Genomic DNA, 20,106 nt, shown 5'->3' with positions numbered 1-20,106 from the left:
TGGTGGGACTGGGGGTTTATTGGCTGGAAAGGCGGCGGAGGGAGAGGGGCCTGAGAACTTGAATGAAAGGCGCTTTTGAAACTTTCCACATCAGCATTAGAGATGCACTGCTATCCGGCGCTTTGCTCCTAGCCTACACCAGCACTCCCACGGAAAAGAAAAAAAAAAAAAGCTTGCACATCCAACTAAACAAACACACACTCCCGTGGCTTGGTGCGCACACACATGCATTACCCATATCTAAAAAAAACACACACTTTGGCTGCCTTTTTATCTGCAGGTCCGCGAGATGAGACTGGGCCCTAATTGGTCCCGGGGGAGATTGGCAGGGCGAGTGGAGCAACGAGGAGGCCGAGATCTCTGGGGACCAACAACAGGAGGGGGAGTGGCGGGGAGAAAAGGGCCACCGCTCCACAAGTAGAAAGAAGGGAAATAATTGAACAAGAAGGAAGTTACGGGAAATGGAAAAGCATTGTTTGTAATGTTTCCAAGTGGACAGAAAGGTGCATTGATTAGTATAAAAAAAGTATACAAATAATCCAGATCTTGTCTCTATATTTAGACAATTTCCCTTTTGTGTGCCTATACTGTGCTTGCACCCCCTCCCCAAGTCCCACAGGACACAACAATAGATGCAGAGAGGGGTGGTTTGAGGTGCTCCTTGAACGAGATGAAAAGAATACGTGATCAGAGGCTCTAACCTGCAGCCAACACCTTCGTCTTTCGCCCCTTCAGCAGTTTCTGCACCCGGCAAAGCTGCAGGTGGTTCTCATGCCGCCGGGTGTTCTTTTGGATGCGCTGGTGCAGCAGTTCCACCGCAGCCACCGCCCCTGTGGCAAACACACACGTGGTGTTTGTTCAATCAACCATACACTTGCAGATTACTTGTCAATAAAACTCACGAGCGGAACACTCTTGCAAATTGCTTCAAGCTTCAAGATATAAATAGAAATTATGTAATTATGAATTACATTTATTTAAAAAATTTTTTTCTCTAATAATACAGTCTTAAATAGTGCAATTTTCTATTTGTTTGAAGTTATCAAATATTCAATAAATTCCAAAATAAGATTTTCAAAATTCACACTGACAAAAACAAAGGAAACAAAAAACAAAACAGCATATAGTTCAAAATAAAGTAGAATAAAACCCTAAATTTATATTTGATAAAGTATGAATAATTAGAGTCTAGAATACAGGTAGTTTGTAATATTTAGTAAAAGTTTGAAAATATTCAATAAAGTCCATTATAAAATAATGTGTTTATGTATTATTGATTGTTTATTATTTATTTTATTTTGCAAACATCCATTGACGAAAAAGGAAAACATAGACAATTTAAAAAAATACATGAATATTATATATTTTTATAGTTATTATTTTCCAAACACCAAACAAAATGCGGCTCAAAAACAAATGTAAAAATTATGGTCGGACAAATAATCGCATATGTTAAATCATACAATTGTAAAATTGATTTGCACGACTCAACCGTCTTGATGTGGACGTCATCATGAGATTTCAAGTATTTCATCCTGCCCACTCCTAGCAAATGAGTGAAAAGAAGACACAAATCTTTCATGAATTCCAATGTCTTTTTAAGATCTTGATGCTTTTTCTTTTTATACGACAAAACAAAAACAACTGACAGCCAGTAATAAAAATGTCTGTGAACACTTAGTTGCATCATTAACACATCTGAAGTAACTACTGTACAAGTTATACAGCAATTACAAGCGCAATATTTCTTTTGTTCCGGGGAACGAACCTCTGGATGAACGTGACTTCTCCCGACTAAAATAATCACAGCCTAATTGGCTCGCTTAACTTCACAACAATTACAATGTAACACAAACAAGGCAAGCATGTAGACTTTTCCCCTTTTGTTGTGCGTGCCCGGAATATTTTACATTAGCTGCCTCAGAAAAACAACAACTTCTAATTACCGTATTCTTGACAGGAGATCTGGCCGAGGCATTAATAATAGATCTACCCCATTAGACACGCTGAAAAAAATCTTCCATATTCTTGAAGCACTTTATTCCACTTATTTACTGTGTAGATAGTGTTTGACCATGGCGCAAGCACTGCAAGCACGGCAAGCATGGCAGGAACTTTTACCTTTCAAAGGCTGAGCTTCATTTCTGGGGTTACACCTTGTTACTGCATCTGAGGTGCGCTCTAGTGTGTCATATATCGAATAAAAACTCCCAAAGTGCTGCAATTACAACAATTAAAATCGAGCAAGAATGCAAAGCAGTGCAAAAAGAGTACCTTTGGGGGGGGAAACAACAAAGAAACACAAGAGAAAACAACAATAACAACAACAAAGTCGTCTTGGAATGTATTGTTTCATTAATCAGATTCATTGTGATTTGTCTGGAATATATATATTTGAAATGATTCCCTATACGATACAATCAGGCTGACGATCCACTCCCACTGACAAACACACACACAAACACACTCAGCCCCCATAAAAAGCAGCAGAGTTTAAAAACAGATCACTAATGAGAAGAGGAAGAGGCAATGGTGGAGCACTTTTAGATATGTACCTTCATCTTAGAGTCAGGGGCTGTTTTAATTTGTAAGTAAAGGCAGCACATCAGCGATGAGATTTTAATTGATACACATAAATAATTCCTTGTGTACATCCACACTTCAGTCAGCTTCGCTGTTTATTTGACGACTGAAATGAGTCATTATCGGGACTTGTGTTGATGTTGGAGGATTTTATTTATTAATATCACGCCTGCTTAATATCCTCTGATCCACTCCCAATTAATTATATCAAAATCCACATCAAACTAGAAGTTGCACTCATAGTGAGCTTTGCCGCGCTTTCATTTCTCGACTAGCCACAGCACGGCGGCGACAATAACGGCAAACGGGGAATGAACACAGACTCAAATGAAGACTTTAAAAATGAAAGTGAAAGTTTCAGGGGTTGTCCATTAGAGTGTGTTCTGGTTAAACCCACGATGGTTCATTTGGTCAAGTGTGAACACGATGAGAACCGAAATGAGGAATGAACAACCCCACCGAGAGCACCTCAGATGGGGATGTGCTTATTGGCCCGCAGCACATTCTAAAAATACAAAAAAAAGGCAGCAAATATGAAAAAATCTGCAGTAGTTTTACAAGAATAAAGTGTCAAAATATTAAGAGAAAAAAGTTGTAATCTAACAAGAAAAAAAACAAACAAACATTGTAACAAAAGTTGAAAAAAGAAGTTTTCAAGATGAATGTGGTAGAGAAGAAAATGAGAAGAAAATGTACAAAAAGAAAATTTAAAATATTTGAAACATTAAAAAAACAGCAGTAATTTTACAAAAATACAAAAAAGTCATATTCTAATGCAAAAAAAGTTGCAATTTTCAGAGAATGAATTCTAAATTATGAGGAAAAAATTTGTTTTAGTAGCATAGAGTTAAAAAGAAAACATACTTTTTTAAAATCAGAATATTATGAGAAAGTTATCATTTTTGGAAAATTAGGTTGTAGAAAAAGTGAAAATATTATGAGCACAAAGTCATAACAACATCAGGAAATTCATGAAGGTTATCGCAGAAGATTGAGAAAAATATATTTAAACCTTCTCAGCATATCTACTATACATGTACAACATATTGAAAATGTTATTTTGAAATACCATTATTGAAAAGAATTGAACTGTTAAATACGTTTAACATTTTTTGAATTAATGAATTTTGGAACTGTAACTTTTTCATACCTTGTAACCAGTAACCAGCCCATGCCTATGTAGTACTACGTCGAAATTGACCAAAATATTCAGGAAAAAAACAGGAAAACAGTTTCCTTGAAAAAGGAAAAAATATGTTAAATTTCTGTGCAGTGGGACAATAAAAACCCCCAAATTAGAACCTGGGCCGCCCTGTGGACACTCCCTTATAGCTCTTGGTCTGAGCGTGTGTTGTGGCATCAGAATTATTACTGAGACAGGAGCATGAAAATAAAAAAAGGACTTACGTGAAAGCTGCTGGAATTCTGGGTCATCTGGACTTGTATTGGCAGCCATCACCTGCAGAAAACGTTTATACCTAAGAAAAGACAAATAAATACTGAAATAAAATCGCCTGAAAAAATTGTTTACATTTGGATGATTCAATGACAAATGGCTACATTAAAATGTTACTGTCAGTGTCATCTATGCTTCATCACACATACTGTATTTCATTGAAATGTAAAATACAACGTAAAGGCGTATGACACAGAATGTGGGCAACACTGGAGGCAAGGTGGGATCGAACTGCCAACCTTCCAGTTTCTGGACGACCTGCTCTACTATATAAATCCAATTAATCCGCTCGACAAAGCCAAAAATATAAACATAATAGATGTTTGTTAGTTTTTACATGATAAGCGATAGAAAATGAATGAAATGCATAAATCACTTCCAAAAGCATCGAAACATAAATGATAAATGAAAGGGATAAATGAACATATAAAGTTATTTTTACCTTCATCAGATATGTCAATGCCAGTAAAGGTAACCTTAAATGTTCATTTACATCTTTCATTGAATATGTTATTCTTGCCAAAGACACAATATGGCAGCAACATCAACACAGACACCACCTTCTTGTTTTGCCATGAGTTCCATTTCTTGAATTCAGTAGTGTTTCTCACCTCAGATCACAGGTTTAATCACGGCAATATAAATAAACCAAAAAATGTCATTTAAATGTTTAAACGTATGTAATTGCCAGCATTTGACAAAGAAAGTGAGAAATAACTCATGACAAAAGAGGTTTCCATGTTGATCTCGCTGCCACATCATGTCTTTGGAAAGAACATTCACTTCAATGGCAGTAAAGGTAACCTTAAATGTTCATTTACACCTTTCATTGAATATGTTATTCTTGCCAAAGACACACTACGACAGCGACATCAGGCACCACCTTCTTGTTTTGCCATGAGCTATTTCTTGAAGTTGAATTCAGCCACATCATGGGTTTCTAAAAGTAACCTTAAATGTTCATTTATACCTTTAATTTGTCATTTATAAAAACATGTTTTGTGTTAACGACAGACTCATCTGGACTCCTCTGGAGCAATTCAATACTTGCACAAACACTGTAAACACAAATTAATTTATAAGGTCTTTGGGGTAGGCTTTCACACTGGTGAGTCTGTGGGTGGGGGTGGGGGGTTGTTGGACAAGAAGGAGGGCATTGTGCGTGTAGTCGATTACTAATTAGAAATGAAACGAATGTCTAACAAGCTCCAATTAAGCCTACATCAATTAAAGGACAGTTAAAAAGAGGAATAATTCCAGTTCCGTCTCTTCTTGTACCATCTTGTAGTAACAAATGCATTACAGGCATTATTAGCAATGGATGCCCTCATTTCTTTTCTTTTTTTAAGGAGTTGAGAGGAAATTCTAATTACACCAGCAACCCGAGTAACAAAGGAAACAGTCTAACGAGCATCATTACAGCAGATTTCAAATAATGTAAATGACACTCACTTATTAAGCTGCCCTGTCCCACTCATTAGTACCAAAGCAAAGAAAGATAATGAGACAATAACATAATCGGAAGCATATTCCCAACAGCTCGGATATTTTCAATAGAAGGTATGAGCTGGTGATTTGATGCACACACAAACACTACAGCTTGATTATACGGACTGTCTGCCCACATCAATTTGAATTTATCAAGTAATATACAGTATATATACAGTGAGGGAAAAATATTATTCAACAACCCTTGTTTCTTCACTTTAATGGAGGTACATTTGTTAACATACTAGAGTTTAATGATATCATGATATCAGATGACATCTGGCCACTTCTGTGGTTTTCTTCATTTTTCCAAAATCACTTATGATAACATTGTACTTCCAAAAAAGAAACTAAGTGGTCTAACCATTTGTATATGTATATTTATTTTGACAAAAAATACATACAACACCACAGTTTCAGACTGTCGCTTTGTTGCCTTCTTATTAAGCGTAAATGTAAATGCTTTAACATGCAATAATTAAATACTCCAGAACATTTTCTTTTGAAATGTGATTTTAAACGTACATCAGTGGTCACAAATCTTATCTGAGTAGCCATTTGATTCCCTGTTAGATGTAAAAGGCCATTGTTTCTATTTCAACACATTGTATTATATTGTTATTATCAGAACCTTTACAAAGAGACCCTCTATGGTCTGTACCGTACGACGAACGGTACTAGAAGCAATTCCTTAACAAACCGTAACCACGAACCATACACACTTTGTCCACTCAATGAGGATAACAACAGTGTATTTACAATATTCTGCTGTGGGACACACATGTAAACAAGATGGCTGTGTGTGCAAAAGCAGATGCGAGTGAAAAAAACAACCTTGGAGTGATCTTGTCAAGTCCTGACCTGGCTCGTATTGAGATGCTGTGGCACGAGTTCATGCACAAAAACCCTCCCGTGTGGCTGAATTAGAAAAATTCTGCAAAGATGAGCTGGCCAAAATTCCTCCACAGTGGTGTCAGAGATGGAAAGTTATTGCAAACGCTTGATTGCAGTTGTTGGCCCAACCAGTTATGAAGTTTAGGGGGCAATAATGTTTTCACACAGGGCCATGTTGCTTTATTTTCTCTCTTAATATTAAAAAGTGTTGTGCTCAGTTGTTTTGTCATTGGCTAATATTTCAATTAGTTTGATAACCTGGAATATTTAAGTGTGTCAAACATGGGGAAAAAAAATTTAATCACGATTTTTCACACTACCGTAAATACACACGCACATGCATAAACGTGTATATAAGTAGTATATGTCCTTGTCTGAAATAGCGCGACTGTGCGCGGATGTAGGGAATGACAGAAGCACCTTGAGCACACAAAAGCAGCTAATTTGAAATCCTACCTTGTCAAATGAAAGACCATTTCAAGTGTGGCAGCCTTGCACAACAAATGTTACATATTTGACAATGGCTACCAAGAATGACAATGACCCAAAGACATCTGGTTTTGTCCTCCTTTTACAGAACACACGCCTCCTGTGTCCTGTTCAGCCTTTGCCTTGTTACACTAAATAGCGCTCGGCTCAGAGAACAAACATCCAAGGACTGCAGCAGTCTCCATCAGAGCTAAAACTCCATTATCGGCGTAAATGTCGCCAATCCTGGCAGAAAGGGTTGTTATTCACTGCCACAATCAACTTGAGACCCCATCACTGTCATAATGCGGGGAGGACACAGACTCCTTGTGAACAGCACTTAATAAAAGCAATTATTTTTAGTCGTCTCACAGCAGCAACATAAGTATCTACACTCCAGGCTTTGCACACCATCCATCATCCGTAAATGGTGTTACAGGACAACCATTTTCTTACCATTCCCAGCAACTGAGCCAGAGAACGGTAAAATGAGGCACCGTCCAGGGGCGCTTATGTTCATGCCACTTCATAGAATCATCATAGAATTAGACGTGTCCCCTCGAGTCTCCTGAGTTTCACATGGAACGACAGACCAATCGATGGTAATGACGGAAAGTGGACAAGGGAACCCTGAGCGGCACAAGGTTATGCTGGAGAATGACTATCTGTCAGTCATAGATAATTCTATTGCGCTACTTTCTGTAGACAAATGCGTTTTACAGCAAAGTATTTCACAAAAACACATCACAAAATGCTTAATACTAGCAATGTATGTTCTGAAATGTTTAGGCAGACTGGACGGTCACAATGTGAAAGCATTGCAATGATATTGGACATTAAAATGAAAGCTAATTATAGTCTAATTAAAAAAAAATGTTGGACTTGGCTCACCACAAATATACCTTTCATTTCTGCTCAGAACATTTGGTCTTTAAACACAACTTTATTGAGGCTCCTCAGACGGGCATCGACATAATAGGTTGTTGTGGACATAACTGAAATTTGAAACAAAATTAGCCATCATTAGCCATTTGCTGGTGACTTTTGGACAGACATACAAAATAATTTGGTTGTGAGACTTGATTTTGAACATGTACAAATATTGAAAATGCACAACTAAAGTCCAAATCTTGAATACAAAACAGAATTGGCAACAAAGAATTTTTGAAACTACAGCAATTTGTTGACATAGTTTTCCAGCATCCATCCATGCATTTTCTATGCCGCTTATCCTCACTGGGGTCGCGATTATGCTCGTTTTCTACCATTTGACCATATTTTTTTATTTTGATTCATCTGTTTGCATATCAAGTAATCCCTCTTGTATCGGGGTTGATTGGTTCCAGACTTGATTGTGTTAAAGTCAAGTTTAATGCTGTGTAATTAGACAGTCCTTATGTTGATGTTGTCTTTCCTGCTGCTTGGCGATAATGATCAATTTAACAATACTACAACATGTGACGACGTAAGCGGGCACTCTTTAGTAACAAGAGCGAGGACCTGACGAGTTGGTTGACATCAACATAAACGGGACGGACATAAACGGATTCATGAACTCCGGCTTTCACTGTTAGTATTTGCTTTTCATATAGTTAAAAACAATGCTGCAATAACTTTGTTGTCATCAGTCCAGGGTACCCTGCTTTTTGCAAAATGTTATCTCACCTGTAACCCTGAAGTAGAAGAGAAAATGAATGACTGAATGAGACTTGTTGATCAGATTGAGTGTAAAAGGGTGCAATGACATGAAATGTTGTTGGGGTGTGGGGCAAAAGGTTAAGGATGCATTTCTGAGCTATTTCATCAGAAGTGGAATGATGTAACGGTAGGATTTGTGTTTTACTGTTACTTTAAGCTTCTTCCCAAGTACAAATACAAAAATTGCAAACAAAAGGGGGGAAAAAAGTAGGCCATTGATGGGTTGTGTAGTTTAACAAATATAAACAACAGAATAAACGCTCAGATGTTAGGATTTAGCTCACTGGCAAGCTGGATGGATCTAACATGTCAAGGGCTTGATAGTACATATGGAAGGATGATGAGCACTGAAGAAGCGAGAAGATGGGGGGAAAAAAAATCCCCCAACTAATTAAGATGCAAACAAGCAGCTTGATAAACTAGTGTCACAAAATCTGCTGTGTTGGAAAGCACATTTGAGATGATTTCTCTTCTTGTTCCACTAATTAACAAGCATCATCACGACCGCATGAAATTACAGCTAACACAAACTGATACTTAGCAAAAGACATTTTGACAGTTACTGGACAGACTGAGTATATACTACGTAGTGCCATAACAAACAATAATAATTATACCCGTCAACAGAGACGATAGATTCTGAAATGCAGGAAATGACTGGTGAAACAACAACCAAACACACAAAAACAAATCAAGTAAAGTGAAACCCGTTGAAGTCTATCCCGTTTATGTCGACCAACTCATTAAGTCGCCTTTCACCGTGTTCATTGTGTTGCTATAAATTGCTGTTTAAGCAGACATCCAGGTACCGGTACATCGTCGGCTGCTTATGTAAAATAAAATGATAAATAAAATGTAAAATAACATCTTGACTCGCGTGGAGAATGTATAAAATATTTGTCCGTTGGCCGCACTAATCACGCATCAGTGGCGTACGACACATAGTCTGCAAGAGCAAAATACCCAAAAATGTGCATTTTGCCCAAACCTGACCGGAACAAAATCAGCATGCGCGTAATAGCAGTAGCAGTACCATAATCATTTTATTTGGCGTTAACTAAAACCTTATTGTAAAATAACTTTTTATAACTGATTTTTAGGGGTTGAATATGTAACTATGTTGGGATCAGGGAAGCGTACCATGCTTCAGCACCACACAATACACTCAAACTTGTCAATTAATAACAATTACTATAAATAAGAACATTATTTTTTTTGGTAAAAATATAGTTCTAGGTTACACACAAAGGTTCTTCAGCGAACCAGGAGTTGGAACACTTACTGCTCGATCCGCTCGATGGGAAGGTGAAGCAGGTCCTCCAGCTTTTGGCTGTTGAACTCTGGCCGGGATTCCTGAAGTTTCTTAAAGCGTCTGAAGGCCTTGTTTTTCTTCAGTTGGACCTGGGACAAGAGGTCAAATTCAGCTCATTATAAATGTTCAATTGGACATGGTTGGCGCAAAATGGCAATTGCTTTCGAGGCTGTTCAGTACAGTAGAACCCACTTAAGTCGGGACTTCCTGTTCAGTGCAAAGTAAGCTTCAAAATAAAGCATGACAGTATTCATCTGGATTTTTTTTACACAACGGCTAATAAAACACACTCATTTATATATTTCTTTGTTTTAGATGCCACTGGAATAATGATTTGCGTATGTAGGACAGCTTTTTGTATGTACACTTTTTTAGATGCATATTTCCACTAACAAACTCACAAGATCATTCTCTTGTAATTAATTTTGCCCGGCTGCTGTGGTGGAGGTTCCGTCTTACCACAAGCACTTTTCTGGCATTGTAAATGTTGTCCACAAAGACGTTGTAGTGGTGCAGCTGAGGACAAAACTGGTCAAAGCCTCTTCCGAAATAGCCATTTTCCAGGTGGACCAGCAAAGATCTACAAAAGACAGGATGTTACACATGGATTGCGGCAAACATGATGTAATTGTGTAAAGAACTACTGTGTATTGTACATCAGCTCTATTTATCGCAGTTTTCCCCAACCTTTACTGAGCCAAGGCACACATTCTACGTTAGAAAAACTCACAGCAAGTCTAGAAGAGGGTTGCCTAGAAAAGGCACTTCGTGGTAGGGTCCAGAAATGCAACATTTTAACATGTATGACTTTCTAAATATTACTTTTTATTATTAGAGGCGTGTATACACAAAAACACCAATTATTCTTTGTTTACAACACATGGCTCAACTGTAATGTGCAGGCAACGGGATCACTGCAAGGACAACAGACGGCCGGTGAGTTATCCTCCAATTTATTTATTCTAACTAAAGAAAAAACATTCAAACAGAGTGGGAGAGACGGAAATTAAGAGGCCAAAAACTAACCACTTCCACAAGGAATGGGAGAACACTTTTTTCCACTACGCCATGGCTGACTCCATGCATTGTAATCTAATCTAATGCCATGTCTCATCAATGTGATGCCGAGTGACAATACTATATTTATTTTTTTAAACTAATATTAGTCCACAGTCAACCACAAAACAGCGGTCATTTAATCATTAATTAATTTTCAAAAACCACCATAGAGTGAGGCTGCAAAATTCCAAGCGCAATGCATTTATATACTAAAATATTGCATTATATAAATGCAGATCCTCACAACCAAGATAACATAGATACTATCAAGTTACTATCATCTATTAGAAGAATAAAAAAGGAAGACACCCTCAACACCACGCAAGGTAAAAGTTACTCTTTTTTTATGCTGCATATTTTCTGAATTATTAACTTTATTTGTGCACCAAAGACCTTTGACATATTCATTTTCAACACTCCCTCAGTGCACTCCCGTCAAGCGGCGTTGGAATTTGAGTGAGTGCACATTACTGCCTGAGAAAACACTGCTGCTTTGCATCAGTGTGATCTCAAATAAGACACGATCACATCTGAAGTATCATTTCTCAGCAAAGGGCACCAATGTTTTGAGAAAGTGCGAAGGTTGAGCAAATTTTAGAGGGCTGCTTCCCCGCGTTAATTGGTAGGGTTTAACAGACGAGTCTCTGTAGCGCCATTTGTAGGCCTATTCCCTACGCTTTGTGTATTTATCGAGAACCCAGACGGTAGGTCTACCTTCAGGGCACCCAGGTCCACTTTGTAGTGAGAATATGCCTGCTGAACTCAGGAACAAAACAAGTGGATCAAGGCAAAGGCAAAACAGTAGTTAAGCCTGTCAGGAACATTATAGCAACACAGATGCAATCGGTAGGGGGTGTTGACACTGGTGAAGGAGCTTGTTATCCAAACTCAGAGGAAGTACCACACACACACACATTCCCACTCTCTAATGATGTTCCCAGAGACTTCTGTTCGTACACGCTAGAAGGAGCAGTTGAAGTTGATTTAAATAGATTTTAATGAAGTTGCACACCAAGGTAGCCTCTGCTCATAATCAGGAGATGCAGGAGCAGCAGAGAGAGTTCTAACGAGGGCAAAGGGCGGGAAATATAGTGTTTCCGTTTTATCCCCCTCCCTCTGACTGCCAGAGGCTATTATGATGAATATGAAATGAAAGATTGTTTTTTGTTTGTTTGTTGTTTTACCAGCAATTCAATTCTCTGACCATCAGCAACATTAGTATTCTGCATGTCATGCTAATCTGCATTAATTCCATGCAGTTGTTGACGTCTGGGACTGCCTTGCCTTCACTTGGGGACGGCTTAAATACTCATTGTTAGGGCACATCCACAAAAAGTGGCTAATAAATTTATACCTGGTGAAAGTAATTTTCTCTTAGGGCAGTCAATGGTGTGATTTTGTTGGTCATGATGACACAGTGGAACTCGTTTTCTTCCGACGCCCTGGCTGACTGACACTGATATAAACGGTTGTCGACAAACAAAATCAAAACAAGGAATTGCTTGCATGCACATTTACTTGTGACTTTGCCCAGAGACATACGGAAAATGGGTGATAATAAAGGATTTTTTAACCGGTTCAGCTGTAGTTGACAGACTTGTTGTCTGATCTACCTTTCATGCTCTACCTATTATTATCATGATCCCTCCCCCCGCACCTCCCCATTTTTTAAAATCCACTGTGGCTATTCTTCATGCCTGATCCACTGACAGGTCTTTCAAGTCTTATTCCTATTTTGGCATGTTAGAAGCTCAGGATAATTGGATGGCTGCTTTGGCTGACGGTTTTCCTTTCTCTTCTCAACAAACAATCTGCAGCAGAATGAATGGCACAGCATATCAATATACTCATGTGTCTCCTTTTCTAATGTAGCTCGTAAAAAAAAAAAAGGCTGAATTTATTAAAACTACACCTCCTGCACTCTGTGGGCAAGTAAACAAAACAGGGACATTAGATGAATACACATACACTTTGCATTTGGGTTGAATTCAAATTCATGCTCCATGGTAAAGTGGGAAAAAAATAAATCAACAGGAGTGAATGTTTATCAACAAGTTTTACTCGCAGTAGTAAAGAAGTTTATTCTGCAGGAATAACGCAATACTGCATGTTGCACAAAGGTATTAGGTAAACATTTTGCACTTTTCAAAAGAGTGCGCTTGCGTTTCAGGTAGCGGACAGGAAGGAGGAAGAAGGAGCACTCGATTTGCTCACCTGATCAGTACGGGTAATCTCACCTTGTTAGAAAGTTTTTTTAATTATTATTATCTGAGGTATTTTTATCAGATTTATCAGATTTTTCGGTTAATTCCCTCATTGTTACCATGCACCCCTATTTTAACCAACATATGCTGGCCGATGGTGGTGATCTTATAGTTAAGTGCCAAAGAGGGATAGGATTCTTTAAATAGAAAGGAGATACATCATCATTAATTCAAGCGTCATATATAAAATCATAGCAGGTTTAATTTATAATATAGTATTTTTGACACAACAGTGTGTCTTTTTTGTCTCTATATTGTGGTGTTTACAATTTATGTGCTTTCTGTATTTGGGAGTCTTTCCATTGTTTTCTATTATGAAAGATGGTGGTTATCAAGTGAAAATGTGTAGAAATAATTGCAATACAGTCGGCTGTTATGCACATGCATGCATAACATATGCATACATGCAGTGCATATTGTAGACAATCTCCAATTAGCCAAACAGGAATGATTTTGGAATGTGGGAGGAAGTCTTGGTACAGGGAGAAAACCCACACGCGGTCGAAGAGAGAGTGCAAACTCCACACAGAGATGCTCCAAAAGAGATACAAAGGCGGCTCTCCTGACTGAGGCCGACGTGCTAACCACTAACTCACCATGCGACCCGTGGGAGAACATAATATGGGAAAATCCAATCTATCACTTTGCAGTGATAAATCTGTCCAACACACTATCTCTCAATGGAGTGTTTTTAAATGGAGTACTTACCATTGCTTTTCAACCACTAATTCAATAACGGGACACATAATGAAGATGTATGGGAAGCGCAGAACCATTTATCCAATACATCACAATGTGTAATTCATACTTCAGTCTTCATTGGAGCACCCTAATCATGACTCACACAACACTATTTTCTTTCCCTTTTAGCTGTACTTAAGCTATACAAAGACACAATATATCTCATCAGTGGGTGTATTTTATGTTTTAAGACTTTTTTATATAAATAAATAATTATGGCTAAGCATAATAATCAATAAAGTGATTTAGGATTTGGTTACTATATTGATTAGCTGCAAGGCAAGGTGGCCGAGTGGTGGCATCTCATGGAGTTTGCATGTTCTCCCAATTGTTCTGCGTGGGGTTTCCTCTCACATTCCAAAAATGTGAGAGGAAAAACATGTTAATAGTTAATTGGCGACTCTAAATTATCCATAGGTATAAATGTGAGTGTGAATGGTTGTTTGTCTACAGGTGCTGCGCGATTGGCCGTCGACCAGTCCAGGCCTCTCGCTGGAAGTCAGCTGGGATAGGCTCCAGCGATCCTAATGAGGATAAGCGGTACAAATATTGTGGATTAATCGTGCCCGCAAGCAAGTGAGGGAAAATGAAGTGCACGACTTCAGTGTGACCAGCAGGGGTGCTGTTGAATCGATTCAAAAGTGTGCCAGGGTGACAGTAAGTCAATCCATTTTTAAATCATTTAAGTAAAGTAAGTAAACTGCAGTATACATGCATGCAAATATACAAACAGTATACTGCATCTTACCAATCACACAGTCCCAACACTGCATCTATGCCTATTGCACAATACTGACACAAAAGAATGGATAATGGATAATAAATACATTTTGTTCAGCCTTTTGTTCTTTCCCTTTCTAGTACCAAAAGTTGTGTATGTGTAGTGTAACAAAGGGTGAATACAGTCTCCTGATGTAGTGTTGTATTAAGCAGAGTAACGCCGCTGGAGCAGACGTCTGCATGGAAGTGCCTCAACTTCTCATGTTGTTCATGAGGTTATATACAGGATAAGAGAAATTTTCTCAATTACATGTGATCAGATATATCAACCATATCCATTCCTCGCTTTATCGCTTGAAATTAGAATACATACAGTAATGTACCCAGGGGGGGGGGTGGATAGAAAATCTACATCCCTATCGTTGACTCCTACTAATGGTGAAGATAAGGATGATGCTTTAATAAACCTAGAGTTTATCATGAGTGCATTCCTACACAGGGGACCAACTGCTTATCCCCATCACTTTACACAGCCTCTTCCTGCCCTGAAAGCGCTGATATTCGTAAATTATGCAAGGGGATACTTACTGGTTTACTGAGTGAATGGCTTTAATTGAACTGAAGATGCTTTCTCTAATGTCCTGCCTCAGGGTTCCTTTGGCCTTCAAGATCTCCACAAAGTACTGCAAGAAACAAGTTAGTCCAATATTGCTCAGCATTAGAAACTTTTAATGAATTGCAGTTTTACTTTATTTATAGTAGTGCCCACGCCAGGCTTTAACCGCTCAAGATCTTCCCACTAGAGGTGGAAACAAGTGCAGAAAAATGTTGTCCCAATGAAGTGACAGCTGTGTTGGTCTCAAGTCATTTGAGTTGGAAATGGGATTAGCAAATTGAATGAGCACAGGGCTTGAAATGACTCCTAATTGGAGGGCAGAGGGAGAGTAATTGAGTAGAAATTAGGCTACACTGGTGGGTCGTAAAGTCTGTTGTCCCCACAAAAAGTACAATGCCTGCTGCCTTCAGTTTCTTGTCGCTATTATTACACTATAGTGTTTCACCTATGTTTATGTGTAGCGGAGACTACTACAATGTGTTCGCTCTTCTCATCGCTTTTTTAGGACTCCATGCAGTGTGAAGATAATGTAATCTAACGTCTTGTCTCATCAATGTAAGATGGCTGATGTCTAGTGACCACAATACTACACATTACAACTTGCCTTTTTTGGACTAATAACAGTCGACAGTCAACCATGAAACAGTGACCATTTATAACATTCACCTAAAATGTTGCTCAAATTCCAAATTTTGTGTTTGATGCCACCTGCAGCACTTACAGTGGTCACAAGCGCCAGCTGTTGGCAGTAATGCTGTTCCGTCAGCACCAACTCTCTGGCTACTACGTTCCTCTTTCTCTCCCAGCGGTCCCTCTGTTGTTGGATGCTGTTGCCTGCGAGGGCATCAGGTGGACATGGAGAGAAGCTCATGGTCACTGCAACGACGGCTATCCTGCAGAAACACATTAAAAGAAAAAGCCATGCCATGATCTAAAAGTATCATACATATATGTATGTGATTGCGCAGTTTTTTTCAGGACTACATTCAACATCTGGCAGTTTGGCATTGCTGCATGCCAGGATATAATGACACACCAACTCAAAAATAGGAATTTAATTTTCCAACTTTTTACTATGACATTCACAATATGAACTATGAACTTCATTCAGGACTGTTTTCATCATCTGACAGTTGTTTTGCATTACTGCATTCGAGAAGCATTATACTGACAGACCAATTAAAAAAAAAAGACTTTGCAGGTTTTTACTGAAAAAGACAACCAGAATGTACATGAATACTGGGCTTTGCATTTACAATTAGAACAATGAATTATAACACAGTGAAAATTTATTATTTTGGACATGAAATGTTTAATGTGAAAAAAAAAATAACACCACAAAATGTACTCTAAAATATTACTTTTCTGCAAAACTTGTTTTCGCTTCTCTCTTTGTCAGACAGGCTTCTTTAAACAAACCCCACTCTGCTTAGTATCAAAGCCTTGTTCTCTGACTTCACAGCTTTGGTGTTACATGTTTACTGGAAAAGTACAAAGGCATTATAAAATTGTCATTGACTCTACTCTACTTATCTGCACAGTGTTACCTCAATATATAATCACAAATAATGCTGTCACATTTAGCTCAATTGTTGCATATTTGAGATGGTCATTTTCCAAACGACCAATACCAGTGTTTATCGCTCTCTTCTGTTGTAGACAGTTGACCAATTGCTGTCATTTCAAATTAATTGACGATTGTCGTGTAATTACCAGAAAGCTCTTTATGGCTCTATCTGTCACCTGACAGGCTCACTTGTACAAGGATTAATTGCCCTTGTTACCAAAGTAGCACATTATAGGAAACTATGAAACAATCTGCATTTTCTTGTTTGTTTGTGTATTGTAAGCAAGATACATCTGTTAATGCCCGAGATCAGATGCCAAGTATATATTTACATGTGTCAACTTAATATCAACCTGTACTCTGCTAGCTTAGCTGTGTCCCACCCATGGTTGCTGCATTCCATTCCCTCTTTCCCTCCACTTCCTCTGAACCAGCAGAGATGGAAAGCTCATAACAGTAGTTTTAAGGGACTGTCGTTTAATTATAAAGCGTGTAACTAAAAAGATGGCAGACTTTCAACACTACTTTGGAAATTATTAGTGTTTTGATCATTCTGACAGCTCCTGTACCATTAACACACATTGTAATGACACGGGCTTAGCGCAAAATTAACTTTACTGTACATACTGGTTTGTAAAAGCACTGTTTACATGTTTACAAGCGTTCAATTCAAACACCCAGCAAACGAATCGTGGCATAACAAGTAATAATAACAACAGAAAACATGTCTTTCCACACTGTAATACAGTTTAAGACTACAGGACGTAAAATGTTTCTCCCACATATTAAAGATAACCTGATTTGATAAATTGATTTGAGAAATTATGAAAGTATTAGGGCGTTTACCTTACGTTAACGTCTTCACTTTCAATCCAAGCGCTCTTTTCGGGTTGGCTTCCTTTTTCCGGTTCAGACGGCATCTGATTGGTTGTTGCAACATCCGGTTTGTTTTTTTTCCCTTTCAAAATTAAACTTCATTTGGTTGCATGATGTTTACTATTAAGTATTATTGATATTTTAGGATTAATATATCTATATAAAGTGAAAAATCTTGTCCGGGAACATACAGCATATAAATCATTTATAATTCTCACAACAATAACGATTGCTGCAACACTGGCCGTGAAAACACATGAAGAATTCACCCTAACAGGTGTTGGGGCTGGGTGGTAACAGGAAACACAGGGAGGCACAGCCAATAAATTATGAATGTAAAATGTACATTGTATATATATAAATATTTGTCTGTAGAAGAGGCTTTCAGCGCGGGAAAACACAATGCATTTGTTTTCTGTAGCGTTTTCCCAGGCTGCTCTTCTTATTAGCTGCAGGTTCACAGTGCAGCGAGAACACTGACATCTAGTGTTGATAGAAGCCAAACCTTGCTGCAAGATTGGCATTCATTCACTGGGAGGAGGAGCATTTCCTCAGTTGTGATCAATGTTACATTGCAGGGATGTCCAAACGTTTTTCAGCTGAGGGTCACACAAATTAAAAATAAAAAATAAAAATAAAAAAAAGACTAAGCTATTTATTGTAAACAGCCCCTAAATAGAAATAGGATCAAAAGTTCAAAACCACAGTCTTTATAAGCTAAATCTTTGCAAAAATTTGTTTCAATGTCATTTTTTTGTCAGGTATTCAGGTATAAAAAAACAAAAAAAAAACTCTTGAAGCATATTTTTCCATCAAAAAATGTGGTTGAACTGTAAATTGACAATGAAGTTTCTGCAGGTCTAAACAGGATAAGGTGAAACCCTGCAAATTACAAAACACATAAAATGCAACTTTAATGAGAGGAATATTAAAATGCATGATAGTACTCTGCCTGTTCTTTATTGTTTTCAATTTTATTGTGCTTTCAGGACATGCAGTATTATAATAATTGGCCCCAAAACAGGCCGCTGCAAATTAGGCCTCTTTTGCCTTGAGGCAATGGAGAGACTAACAGTGCAGGAGACCTACAGACAAAGGGTCCTTTTTCATACAGGGAATAAAGTAAGTGTCAATAATCTACACAAGTGAAGGAAATCTCCTAAGGTTTTCAAGCCCTTCTGTGTTTTATTCATGCCAGAAGGATCATAATTGACCCCTGCACTCTGTGGAAAAAAAAAAACTTCACGAGATGAAAGAATGTGATGTTTTGTAATTCAACTTTTTGAGTCCCCCCTCCGTCTCACCAGTCCGATACTATTGGATTGCGGGTCATGAATTATTCAGTGCATAGTGGGCAAGGCTATCTTAGCATTAGAAAATGTTATATGAAAATAAAACAAAAAGAATTTAAACCTAAAAGAAAAACTGTCACATATTAAAGTCACATCAATATAAATAAGACCACTTACTGCAGTGCAACCGGCTTAAATCGCTCCTGTTTATGCCGACCAACTCATCAAGTCGTGGCTCACCGTGTTCTTCGTTTTCCTAAAAGAGATTCCAAGATGAGACTATATTCTAACATTATTTTTAAGAAAACTACAATGACAAAATACAGGACCGGACAAATGAAATGTTGTATTTAAAGTCACAAAACAATGCAGGTACATTTTGAAATGTTTTATAACTTTGCATGCATGACCTAAGCATGACGCTTTTAACTGTTCGACCTCTTTCCACAAATTGAAACAAAAAGAAAAATGTATGACGGCAGCTGTAGCTACTACTACTACTCATTTATGTTGCTGTGCAGTTATTTAAATACACATCAAATACTGTAGATTGCTTCATCAGCTTCATTGTTTACGCTAAAAGAACTACAGCTCCCATGATGCCAGAAGGTACCAAGAAGTAGTGAATTTCCAAGACAGACGCTCGCTCGTAGCACACGTTTTGATAGCAGTCATATACAATGATTGTGTTTTGATCCGACAAATCTTAAGTAACTTTGATCAAATGTAGAATTACCACAGCTTCACCTTGGTACATTATGAGGGAATAGGTTTTTGCTTTTGTCTATTTATTTTGCACTATTTAATTTATTTTGTTCAAAAAATTGTATGTAATTCAATTATCTTTGTTAATTCCCAAGTAAAAAGTATTGGTATCTGTATCATCAATACTAGCCCTGTATTAGCGGTATCAAATTAGCAGTATTGCCCACCCCTAAAGTGTGATCTATGTATGCTACTGTAACTACTAGTATACAGTAGGTACTGTACATACAGTACAAAGTAATGATATCACCACTATTGCTCTTCAGTGAATACAACTTCTGAATGCTGGCACTTGATGTGAATAACA

The 20,106-nt window shown here is 37.9% G+C and overlaps 1 protein-coding gene across 5 annotated transcripts in view; it reads right to left on the bottom strand.

Annotated features, from left to right (window-relative positions):
- arhgef39 (Rho guanine nucleotide exchange factor (GEF) 39) overlaps window positions 1-20,106 on the bottom strand; it is a 75,409-nt gene that overhangs the window by 9,890 nt on the left and 45,413 nt on the right. Inside the window, exons 1-8 of one of the 5 annotated variants that reach the window (XM_058069025.2) lie at window positions 17,713-17,791; window positions 16,021-16,192; window positions 15,432-15,482; window positions 15,272-15,366; window positions 10,359-10,479; window positions 9,870-9,988; window positions 3,991-4,061; window positions 702-830 (exon numbers count right to left, since the gene is read on the bottom strand). In XM_058069025.2, the coding sequence (XP_057925008.2) occupies window positions 702-830; window positions 3,991-4,061; window positions 9,870-9,988; window positions 10,359-10,479; window positions 15,272-15,366; window positions 15,432-15,482; window positions 16,021-16,192; window positions 17,713-17,786 (832 nt within the window). In that variant the 5' untranslated portion in view covers window positions 17,787-17,791. Of the gene's footprint in view, window positions 1-701; window positions 831-3,990; window positions 4,062-9,869; window positions 9,989-10,358; window positions 10,480-15,271; window positions 15,367-15,431; window positions 15,483-16,020; window positions 16,193-17,712; window positions 17,792-20,106 lie in introns of those variants that run through there. The other 4 variants (XM_058069027.2, XM_078794731.1, XM_078794735.1 and 1 more) reach the window with 4 other exon arrangements.

This window comes from Doryrhamphus excisus, linkage group LG2 (assembly GCF_037039965.1).
Source record: "Doryrhamphus excisus strain RoL-2023G ecotype Guam linkage group LG2, RoL_Dexc_Guam_v1.1, whole genome shotgun sequence".
NCBI classification, from domain to species: Eukaryota; Metazoa; Chordata; class Actinopteri; order Syngnathiformes; family Syngnathidae; genus Doryrhamphus; species Doryrhamphus excisus.
This window is presented reverse-complemented; position numbering and strand designations above follow the sequence as displayed.